The sequence below is a fragment of the Monodelphis domestica genome, chromosome 6 (assembly GCF_027887165.1).
Source record: "Monodelphis domestica isolate mMonDom1 chromosome 6, mMonDom1.pri, whole genome shotgun sequence".
Classification (NCBI taxonomy): domain Eukaryota; kingdom Metazoa; phylum Chordata; class Mammalia; order Didelphimorphia; family Didelphidae; genus Monodelphis; species Monodelphis domestica.
In genome coordinates, this window is record NC_077232.1 from 195,904,375 (window position 1) to 195,917,035 (window position 12,661).

At 35.5% G+C, this 12,661-nt stretch overlaps 1 protein-coding gene across 2 annotated transcripts in view; it reads left to right on the plus strand.

The window, feature by feature from the left end:
- Window positions 1-12,196, plus strand: part of RXFP1 (relaxin family peptide receptor 1) — a 203,815-nt gene extending 191,619 nt beyond the window's left edge. For both annotated transcript variants that reach the window (XM_007496175.3, XM_007496177.3), the window contains 3 exons: window positions 3,309-3,719; window positions 5,207-5,425; window positions 10,464-12,196. In XM_007496175.3, coding sequence (XP_007496237.1) covers window positions 3,309-3,719; window positions 5,207-5,425; window positions 10,464-10,765 — 932 coding nt within the window. In that variant the 3' untranslated portion in view covers window positions 10,766-12,196. The remainder of the gene's footprint in view (window positions 1-3,308; window positions 3,720-5,206; window positions 5,426-10,463) is intronic.
- Window positions 12,197-12,661: the final 465 nt, after the last annotated feature.

Consider the following 12,661-nt stretch of genomic DNA (forward strand, 5'->3'; position numbering starts at 1 on the left):
GCTTATCAGCCCCAGCCTAGATCTAGTTTCCTCACAAAAGTCCTGGAGTCAAATTCCTCTGCAAAGATGCGGTTTAATGATACTATTTTTTAGCTCCTTAAGATTATACTTATCAATAGACAAGAAGGCTCAGTTTATAACACTTTTCTAATGATTGATGTGCTGGCAGGAGAAAGACAAGTTGAGGGAAGCTGCCGTGTATGTTTTATCACGAAGTTTTAGTTTTTAAAATTTCTTCAGTGGGGCTCAGGCTTTCACTGTTATAAATATTCCACCCCCACCTCCCAGAAATATAGGCATACAATCCATACACATTTTTTCATTTATTTCATTTCATTGGTTTCATTTTCACTCATAATTTTTTCACATATTCCTTCAGAAATCTTGCAGAGAATACTACCTGGTGTTTTTGAGCATCCTAGAAGTCTTGAGATCTTATTTTCCTTAAAAAAAAAAAAAGTCCTTTATCCAACACAGGGTTCTTCATCTTTTTTATGACATAGATCCCTCTGATAACTTGATAAAGCTTATGGACCCCCTCCTGAGAATAATATTTTTAAATAAAAATACAAAGGATTAAAAAGGAAAACAATAATTTTAAAATACAGTAACCCAAATAGTTTTAAAAACAAATTCACAGACCTTAAAGTACGAACTCCTGATCTAACAGGACCTCAGACATAGCCATTCCACTATAAAATTTTGGAAGAAACCTTTAAAAAGTTCTCTAATCTCATCTAATTTCCCCTGATTCTAGAGGGGAAATTAAAAATCCATTAAAGTTTTTGTTTGCCTTTGTAATTTCAGATTGGTAGGATATCATGATTCAATACTATATGTCATTTGTTCCTTAAACATATGTTAGACTCCTGGTATGCCCAAGAGATGCCAAATTCAAGGGCCTACTTTGTGTAAAGCCTGTTCTAAGCATATTAGGCTGAATAAGAAACAGTTATTATCCTCAAAGAGTCTATGGTCTAACAGATATCCCTAAAATCTGAAAAGTTGCTCCACAAATTTTCCTATTCTTCAACCAAGTAAAACCATTAATCTCCTCTTAAGTCTCTGCTATTTTTAATTCTGCCTCCTTCCCACGCTATTCCCCAAAAATTTAACCAGTTCCTATTTGGAGGGATTTATAATCTCAAATGGATCAGTATTTGTTGCTTAGGCAACAGAACTGAACAATCTTTTTCAGCTCCAAATTTTCAATGAAATCTTTGGCCCAGACAGTTATCAGACAGTGATCTCTAACTTTAACCTTTTGTGGGATCAGGGTTAGCCTTATACAATGGTGTGGTGGAACCTCTGACCCACCAAAATCTCCCCTTACTTTCTGCTTGAAGCCTTGGGACTGGACTTTCTGATTTCCTTGTAGAAAACTCCCATAATTAATCTTGTAATCTTAGATAATCTTGTACTTTGTAAACATTTTCCTGAGGCACTGAAAGATAATTTGCTCAGGGTTACAGATCCACAATATGTCCAAGGCAGGACCTGAACCTTCAGCTTTCTGACTTCTCTGTCCCTTACCACACCATGCTGTATCCCTCTGATTTCTTATTCATATTATTATATATTCATAATATTATTATTCATAATAAAAATTCATAATATAATATAATTATTAGGGAACAGTTAGAAATTCCAAAAACAAATACTATTGGACTATAAGAAATGATGAGTATGATGGTTAAAAACCTGGGAGAATTTATATGAACTGATGCAAAATGAAATGAGCAGAACCAGAAGAACAATTTACACAGTATAGCAATATGGCACGATGATCAACTATGACTGACTTAGCTATTTGGATCAATGCAGTGGTCCAAGACAATTCAGAAGGACTCATGATGAAAAATGCTATCCACCCCCAGAGAAAAAGCTGGTGGAATCTGAAAACAGAATGAAGCATCATTTTTCACGAGGTTTTTGTGTATTTCCTTTTCAACATGGCCAATATAGAAATGTTTTGTGTGACTTCTCATGTATGATAGAGATGTTATTTGCCTTTTAAAGAGTAGGGAGAAGAAAGATAAAAGGGAGAGAATTTGGAACTCAAAATATTTTAAAAATGAATGTTAGAAAGAAAGAAAGAAAGAAAGAAAGAAAGAAAGAAAGAAAGAAAGAAAGAAAGAAAGAAAGAAAGAAAGAAAGAAGGAAAGAAGGAAAGAAGGAAAGAAGGAAAGAAGAAAAGAAGAAAAGAAGAAAAGAAAAGAAAAGAAATTCCACAGACGAATATATAAAACACTCCTCTATGAGCCAAAACATTAACTTACCATCCAATCTGTTATGGTATCACAACCTTTTCAAAGGCAGACTTTGATTGAATAGGCATAGGTCCTAGAATTGGAAGAGGGGGAAACAGGAAGACCAAGAAAGCAAGAGTGTGGGGCATGATCTTCAATCCTTGAAGATATAATAATGATGAATAGTGCTTCATGGTCATTTGCTTGGATTCTCCACAATGGGGTTCAGGAGTTCCAAGCAGCTGCTTCATGAGGCAAAAGTCATGTGGGATAGTTCAAGGTCACAAATTCAAATTCAGACAAGTTCCACAACTCCCTCAAGTACTTAAGCATGACTGCAGAAAATAGGTCTATTTGTTTGTTTTAATTTTCCTATTAGTTTCTACTGCTTCATTCTATTGGTGACAGGGAATGGACCAAACGGGACATTAGTCATTCTGACATGCCAACAACACTGTCAAGCAGAGGTATGAAATACTAATTAACTTCTTGATGACAATCAGACTTATAGTCAAGTCATTGCCAGGATGCTCTGAATTCCAATCCATCAAGTGTAGTAATTGGAAAGAAAAACATTCTCACTAAAGTTGATTTTCCAACAATATTACTTGGCCAAATAGATTGTGATGTTTGAATGTAATGAATTGTTTTTATTATTGAAATGAAAAATATTGAAAATATAAAAAGGGAAATATATGAAGAGATAAAAAGAAAAGAAAAGAGAATAAGAAAAATATATACTATGATTACACTAAGAAAAAATAATCACAAAATCAAGAGAAAAAAGTATCCAAATAAAACAAATCCAAAGGGAACTCAAAAGCAGAAGAATGTCTATATTAGCACAAATATTTAATTTATGTTTTTTAAATAAATTATAAACAATGTGGAGTTTGTGGTCTTCCACATAATCTTTTTTGTGCATTTTAATTAAATGTTGATTGTGGTAGTGGTAAATTTTTTAAATTTTTAACCATATTGCTTCTTGTGAAATAGAAAAAAAAATCTTCTGATGTCTATTTAAGCCTCTATGTGTTTTCTATTTAACTATTTTTATAGGTGCTGACTGCCTAATGGGAATATATTTATTTGTGATTGGAGCCTTTGACTTGAAGTATCGTGGCGAGTATAATAAACATGCACAGCTATGGATGGATAGTACCTATTGCCAGCTAGTGGGATCTCTGGCCATATTGTCCACAGAAGTATCTGTTTTACTTCTAACTTTTCTGACTTTGGAAAAATATATCTGCATTGTCTACCCTTTTAGATGTTTGAAACCCGGAAAATGCAGGACAATCACAATCCTGATTCTTATATGGATTATTGGGTTTGTAGTGGCTTTTATTCCACTGAGCAACAAGGAATTTTTTAAAAACTACTATGGTACCAATGGAGTCTGTTTTCCCCTTCACTCAGAACAAGGAGAAAGTATGGGAGCACAGATTTATTCAGTAGTTATTTTTCTTGGTAAGAAACTATTAGCACATTTCTTTCATCTGCTGGAATAATAGTTTGCATACCATATTTTAAGAACACTACAGACTTTTATTTAAAATGATCATTTACTAGGTTTTGAGTGGTACTACATGTATAACCCAGGGGAATTGCTGCTCAAATCCAGGAGTGAGGAGGATAGAGGAGAAGGAGAGAACATGAATCATGGGAACATGGAAAAATTTTTAAATAAATTTTTTAAATAAAATAAAATGGTCATTTAAGTAAAAAGTCAGATATTAGAGACACCCTGGAGAGACTGTAATCTAACCCTTTATTTTTCAGATTAAAAAACTGAGAACTAAATTAATAAAGTGACTCACCCAAGATCATAAAGCAAGTTTGATGGTTCAGTACCAGACCGTGTTATCTTTCTAGCCAGAACTATGACTAGAACTGGGCAACTAGAGCTTTGCTCCAAGGCCCTGAGATGTAGAAAGTACTGACAGCATTTGCAGTTCTTTAGCAGCAAGCATCTTGTTAGTAAAAAATAGTTAAACTAAAAAGTTAACATATTGCCAATGACAAACATTCCAGGTAAATTCCTCTTCCCTTCCCCTATTTCATCCTCCCATTCCCCCAATTCAGCCACAGTTTCAAGGTGTCCCAGATTATCTGCTACTTCACTCCTATCCCCAACTGCATTAAAAGTGTATTTCAACCGTTGCCTTGGAGATATGTTATATGCTCCCCCCAAGCGCATTCATTACTGATTGTAGATCTATCTTTGTCTTCCATTAATATAAATAATATATATAACATAACATAATATAACAACATAATGTAACATAATAATATAAACATAATAATGAACAATATAATATGTTGCAAGTAGTTAAAACACAAATCATATACACTTAAGATTTTCACCAGCATTTTTGTAAATGGCAATATGGAAATGAAATTTGGGTCCTTTGCATTTATAATCTCAACATACTAGTATTAAGAACATGAATCATGTAACCATGAAAAAAATATTCTAAATTAAATAAATAAGTATTTTAAACAGAATTAAATGTGATAGTGTCTATAAAGTGTTTTGCAAAATTAAAGTGCTATAAAACTAAAAAAAATACATGTGTGTGTTTTTTTAAATAGCAGAGCAACTGTGAAATCAGCATATTAAAAATATATGTTGATATTCCAAGCAGAGTACAAAGTGTTTTGTATCATGAAAGATCAACATCAGTCACTAGAAAGTTCGATGTGTTCTGGCACAGCAAACCATTAGAATGCTTAGTTTTACTCTACCACTTTCCAAATTACACATTCTATCGTTCCTAGCAAATACAAGACTACAAATGGAATCTCTATATTTCTACATGCCATATTAATTTTTCATGTTGAGCAAAGAAGCTTGGGTTACATTCCAGTGACTTCTCTTTAACAATACTGATAATAACATTTTATGCTTTCCAGGTCAGTCACCTACCTGATTAACTGGCTTATTTCCGAAATAGGTGTTAACTTGGCGGCCTTCATCATCATCGTGTTTTCCTATGGGAGCATGTTTTACAGTGTTCACCAAACTGCTGTTACTGCAACAGAAATCCGGAATCATGTTAAAAAGGAAGTGACCCTGGCCAAACGGTTTTTCTTCATTGTGTTTACGGATGCCTTGTGCTGGATACCCATTTTTATATTGAAATTCCTTTCCCTGCTTCAGGTAGAAATACCAGGTATGACACTGGATTTGTTTTTGTTTTTTCCCTTTTCTTTCTGAATGACAAGCAATGAAATTCCTCTTTCTGTCATATTTCTCTGAGAAGTATAAAGATAATTTTAGCTTTTTGACTTGAGATCTATTTAATTTGGTCACCAGGGAAAACTCCCAAATAATAAAATACCCAAGTCAGCTGGGAATTATGGTGGTTTTAATTAATATAGAGAGAAGGAATTAAGGAAGAGAGAGAGAGAGAGAGAGAAAGAGAGAGAATGAATTAATTTAGACTGCACTGGCTCAGGCTGAGCCAGGCAGTAGTTAAAGGCCTTGGCCAAAGTGGCCTCCCTGAGCCTAAGGGAAAGGGAGTCAGTCTTATCACTCACCACAACTGTCTCCAAGGAAGCTGTCTGAGGGGGATTCCTCTAGGCTGAGTTCCAGTTCTCCACTGAACTCAATCTCCTGAACTGAGTCCCAATCTGAACTTTTCATCTTCTTTTATAGACCTTTCACTCTTATGTCCCCTCCTCTAAATTTTCACATCTACCAATCATAGTAGATGCTTTCTCCAGGGCTATCCATTCTCACCACTCTTTAGTTTTCACCGTCTCTGGTTAGATTATACCTTTTGAGTACTTCACACTTCTTTGTTAAGCTTGCCTTTTGTAAGTTACTTGACCTTTTTGGGATTAATTTAACCTTTATAGGTACTTAACACCCTTTTTTATTAGATCTAAAAAATAGACTTAGCTTAAGTTTTAGCTTCACTATAAGGTATAAGTTAAGTACCTTCATTGTTCAATCAGGAGTTCACAACTTTATCTTTACCTAAAGTATGTCTAATTAGGGTGGAATAATTTTCAAATTCACAGAAGGGACAATTAAAAGTCTAAACCCAAAATCCCTTGAGGGTTTTTTGTTAAAAATTTACATGTTTAGTCCATCAATCATTTTTCCCCTGAGGGGAAATTGTACAGTTTCTTTTCATGAATATCTAGTATCACAATGTTTAATAGAACAGAGAAATGGTAGCCAAGATGTTTGGGTGACCTGCTCAGAATTATCCACTGCTAACAGAGATCCAAAACAATCAACCTGAATAACCAATAATCATTTGCATTGTGTTTAAAAAATAGATATTCAGTAGGTTGACAGTTCATCTCCTTTCTAAATTTTATTTAGTTTGGGGTTTTGTTTTGTTTTTTTGGTTTTACTTAATTCACTCTGCATTAGATCATTCAAATTAGTCCCATGTTTCTCTAAATTCTTCACATTTCTCATCTTACTGCATTTACATACATATACTGTAGCTAAATAACAACTAATTATAATAAAGGGCAGCTAGGTGGTATAATAGATAGAGCACTGGGTCTGGAATCGGGAAGATTCATCTTTCTGAGTTCAAATCCAGCCTCAGATGCTTATTAGTTGTGTGACCCTAAGCAAGTCATTTAACCCTATTTGCCTCAGTCTCCTCATCTCCTCCTCTCTCATTTGAGCTGGAGAAGGAAATGGCAAACCACTCCAGGATCTTTGCCAAGAAAACCCCAAATGGAGGACTTCCGGTCAAGATGGTGGCTTAGAAAGAGCTAAAGTTCAGATCTCCGGAAACCCTTCCTTACCGATCTCAAACTGAATGCTCCTAGGCCACTGAAATTCAAAACGAACACCAGAATAGACCCCGGGAACCCTCCTCCTGGACCTGGATCAAAAGTTATAATGTTCTGTGTTCTAAAATTCCTTGGAGCCTATATGATTGAAAATCTGTTACCCTAAAAAAAGAACTACATTTCCCAGGAGCCCACTGACTTCCTGTCATTACATACTTCCTGTAGACAGAGGATATTAGGCAAGGTCAGGGAGGGTCCCATCTCCTTGGCTTCCTGTCAGCATGGTGACTGTAGTGAGTGGGGATTTTGAAATGGCTAAACAACCATGGCACATGGTCTTTATGTTGTATCCTCTTTATTCCTTGATTTATAATGATAATTAATAAATCTCCTAAAATATTAAAAAAAAGAAAAGAAAACCCCAAATGGTGTCACAGAGTCAGACACTTAACAAATTACTCAATCCCCATAAGAGGCGTCTTAATTGTCTGAAAGATAAGGAAAAACAGACTTGTGCCCCTGTTTCACAGGACTATTGTGAGGAAAGGAAGGGATGGTGCTATTATGCAAAAATTATTAAGGTGATGGAAGAAAGCATCCAATTATTAAAGACTGGACAGATAGGAAGAGAGAGGGGGTTCTCCAGAAGGCTCACCTCCATTTAAAAACCATTAAAGTTGGATAATAAAGCTTTAAGAGCTTTAAAAGTTGCACTAACACTTTGGGGATGCTCTGTATATTGGTCAGTGTCTGAGTGTAGGTGTGTATGTACACAGGTACAAATGCACATATACCCCACATGTAAATCATGTAGTGTTTGTATACAGTTTTATTTTTTATTATGCTTATTTCTTTTAATTTTATGTCACCTTCATTTCTACATATGTCCTCCCATATACAGAGGCTCACCCTCCCCCTTATAACAAAGGGTTGTGGGGGAGCAATTTACTGAAAAAGCCTAAACAATACCTGAATTTGGTAGTACGCCTAATGTTTCACAAAGTGTTTTCCTCTGCAAAGAAGGACAGAGGGGCAGGATTATAACCTGAGAACCAGAAGGGAATTTAGTCCCCTTGTTTTACAGATGAGGAAACTGAGTCTTAAAGAAGCAAAATGCTTTGCCCAAATTCACTCAACTCATTAGGGGTAGAGTTATGATGAGGAAAATGAGTTCAACAATAAAAGAAATGCACATTAAGCCAATTCTGAAGTTTCACCTCAAAACATGCAAATTGGCTAAAATAACCAAAGGAAAAAATGGAGAAAATCAGGTTTGGAGGAACTTAAGGAAGACAGATAGACAGACAGTCACACTAATGCCCTGCTGGTAGAGCCATGAATAATCAAACTGTTCTGAGTTATGCAAGGAAAGTGACTCTAATGACATTCTCCTAGTTAAATAGAAAAACCATGGGCTCAGGGACAAAAGACCCGAGTTCCATTCCTGTCTGCAATGCTCATTACCTTTATGACCTTGTTCTGATGGTCGGTTGGCCTAGATGATGACCTCTAAGGTTTCTTCTATGATCCTCCGACCCTGGAATCTCACTGTGGAGCATCTATCCCAAGGAAGTGAAAGCTTCAATCTATGCCAAAATATTCAGAGCAGCAGCAAATACAAACCAAAATGTATGTCCATCGATAGTGGAATTCTTTTTGTTGTATGGGTTCTGGGTTTTATAAGATGGCATAGGATAGCCTGCTTGCAGTGAATGGAGTGCTTGGCTCATCATAGGAGCTTAATAAATGTTTATTGATTGATTGATTCTAACTCCCAAACTCTAGGATTCTGGAGTTTGTGATTTTTTAAATTAATAATCAAAAACTAAATATTATATTTTATAAAGTTTTATTAATAATAACTAAAGCAAAAGAACTGCCTGACTTCAGCCCGGTCCAAGAGAGGAAGAGGGAGGAGTTGCAGACACTTAAATACAATCACTCAAAATGTGGGGATGCAGGAAAAGGGAATTTTGGGAAATATTAAGGGACTTCTGGGGGATGAACTCCAAAGGCTCAAAATCTCCATTTATACAAGTTGAATAATGGCTAGAAGAAAAAACGCTATAGTCTGTGAGTTGCAGCATTATGCAGAAAGAAATGATAAATGTGAAGAAGTCAGAGAAACATGGGAAGATTTGTCCAACCTAATGTAGAGCAAAGTATGCAAAATTCACATATATATGGATAATTACATCCATATTTACACATACACATTTCTTGGTTCATATGGATAATGCTTTATTCACCTCTTTGTATATTCTGTATAAAATAGAAAATAAAAAGGTGAGAATAACACTTTATGAAAAATTTTAAATGAATATATATGACTTGCATACATATACACATATGCATAGGCACACATGAAGAAAACAAAAATATTAATGAAAAGACTACTTAAAGGAAGCCAAATGCGGAGTGATGATAAACCTTTCAAAGTGTCCGAGAATAAATAATGAAGCCTACTTCCCTCTGAAGGGCAGAGAGCCAGGGGCCTACTATGATAAAATGATGGATTCATTGTCAAATGGCAGCTTCTGCTTGATTGTTTCTCTTTGCCTCAAGGAAAGGCTTAATCTAGAAGCTGACAAGTTTGGGTTGGTTCTGTTTTCTAGAAATAATTTATTTAAATACAAAAAGTATGAATAAAAACATTTTAATAGCCCACTGCTCTTTTCATTGTACCATGTTGCTTTTTTAAAATTATTTAAATATTAATCAGTAAACATTTGCTAGTGTTTATTAGAATCTATTGGAATCAAATAAGCAATCACAATAGAAAATTAGGAAGGATCACCAAAATTCTAATAGAAAATTTCAACTGTAGTCATAGAATGAAAAGAAGATAAACCTTTCTTTTCAAGAGAAGCAGTAGCAGATAGACATTAATTTAATAAAGTAAAATAAGAATGAAATGTTCTTTTCCCATAATTGAATCGTATTATAGTATGAACCCATTATGAAACTACTCCTACTTATCAGATCAGGAGTAGTAAAGTTAGCCCTGCTAGAGGTCATCTAGAGTCTCCTTGTTTTCCTGCCTCCAAGCATTCAAAAATGCTCTGCTCCATGCTTAGAACATATCCCCTCCTCAGCCTTGCCTGACAAAATCCCCTCATTTTACACATAAGGAAACTATGGCCCAGGGAAAAGAAATGACTAGCACAATGTCTGATTCTTACAATGTTCTTACTAAAGGTTTGTGGAACAGAGTTGGATTGAAATAATGCTTTTTAAAAAATTGTGATGAAATACTGACTTTCTGAAGCCGTGTTTAGAAAGACAGTATAGGCCAAGCACATAACCAAATGGCAACAGAAGAAAAGTAAATCAAGAATTTGAGGGAGGATATTTGTCGGGGGGGGGGGGGGGGGGGGGAGGGCATGGTTTGGGGGAACTTACAAATATTCAATAAAAAAGTTAATACTATTTAACATTTTTTTGCAGGCACCATTACTTCTTGGGTGGTGATTTTCATTCTGCCTATCAATAGTGCTCTGAACCCCATTCTCTACACTCTAACCACAAGACCATTCAAAGAAATGATTCGTCAGGTTTGGTCTAACTACAAACAAAGAAGATCCATTGAAAGCAAAGGGAGTCAGAAAACATATACTCCATCATTCATCTGGGTAGAAATGTGGCCAGTTCAGGAGATCCCACCAGAGCTAATAAAGCCTGCTCTTTTTACAGACTCTTGTGAAATGTCACTAATCACTCAATCAACAAGAATCAATTCCTATACATAACTGCCTTCTGAAATTAGAACAACGAACACCACCATCTGTTTCAAAGTGGACTACTGCCCAAATAAAGCTATCAAATAACCAGTTTATACTAGATCCAGAGGAAGAGTTAGGAAATACACTAGGACACCTCCAGTATGTATGTTGGATCTCCTTGTAGATGTTTAGAAGAGAGAGCCACGGATGGCACAGGAAGAAAGGATGTGCATGAATTGTGATCTGCACTAATCAAAGCATCCATACCCATAAGCTCATGAGTGCATGGAAGCATACTAGAGGAGGTCAAAATAAATGAACTAACAAGGACATCTCATTGTAACTCCTCTGGATAACCAAAAGAAGGAAATAAATCCCAGAAGACAGTGAGCTGAAAATAGTTCATATTTTGCATGGGAAATTGAAAATAAAAGCTGAATGAAGGGGTGTTTGGGACCTATTTTCAATCTGCAGTGTACAGTTATTTATGTGCAACCAAGAAGATGTCATTTGCTCAATAATTGGGTTTCCAGTAATAGGTGGGGACTCTGATGACTTTGTAGTTCAGTAAATAGGAGAATTACATGCACTTTTTTCCCTAAAGGTTCTTATAAATATATGGGAAACACTCCATTTCAAAAAATCAGGAAAAAAAGTAGCAGAAGGAAGCACACCAGATCTGGAATCAAAGGACATGAATTTGAACCCTGGTTCTGGAACTTAGAACCTGGGTGACTTTGGGCAAGTCACTGAAGGTCTGTCTCTCTGGACCCAAGTTTCTTCATCTATACAAAGAAGAAGTGGAATCGAAGGGTGGACCTCTAAGGTCCCTTCCAGCTCAATATCTGTAATTCTGTGATCTTGATCATTTACAAAAGACACACATATTCATTAAGAATCCACTTCTTTCCTTTCCTCTCATTTGAGGACATCTATACATACAACTCACCCATGGATCCTAGCACTGTTAAAACCTTTCTCAAGCAGAACTCCTAAGAACACCCTACCACTTACGTGACTGGTTTTCTCTCCATTCTAAGTAGTGACCAACAAGCAGAAGCCAGGGCTTGTGGATCCAGAAGCACACAGGATCTAAGCAAGAATCCAGTGAATAGTTCTCCTATTTTTCTGCAGGTCAGGCAAAGTTCAAAGGACCTATATCATGTAAGAAAATCGCTGTCACTGAATACTGGATACACCTTGCTATTTGCATGACCAATTCAACTGCTTGATGACTGAGTGGTTTTCATCTAAGAGCTGCTAGAATCTTTTTTATTTCCAATTTAAATTTTTCTTTAAAATGAGAAATATGTGCTCAGTTTTTTGTGTTAAACAAAAAAAGGAATTTTACATGTGATTTTTAATATGTTTACAAGTCTTTGAAATAGCTTACAGTGAGGAACTGATGAGTATGCGCATATACTAGTTCTTTAGACAATAAAGTTACTTGAACCTTAAGCTAATTTGAAATGTGTCTTAATATACATAAAGTCATGTGGTGCTTTAGGTTGGATTTTTCAGTCTGATCTGAAATGATCCTCACCCCAATCCCAAGAATTCATTTTTCTATGTAAAGAAAAGAAGATATCTTCAACAAAAGAGAAAACAACATAAAAGTTGTTCCTTCCATAATATTTAATATACCTTATTAAGCATTCAGTTCCACAAATTCAGCCACATGCCCACTATGTGCAAGGAGCTATGCAGGCACTGGAAATACAAAGACACAAAACTACAAGTCTCTGCATCCAAACTAAATAATATTAGGGAATAACAAAGGCAAAGGAAGCATCTAAACAAAGGCCAACAAAATCTAGGTCTATATCAACAACACAGAAGTGAACAAAGTATGACATTGGTCTTAAAATTATCAATCCTTTCGATAAAGTAGCAACTCTAAAATAATCAGAATATAAGATTATT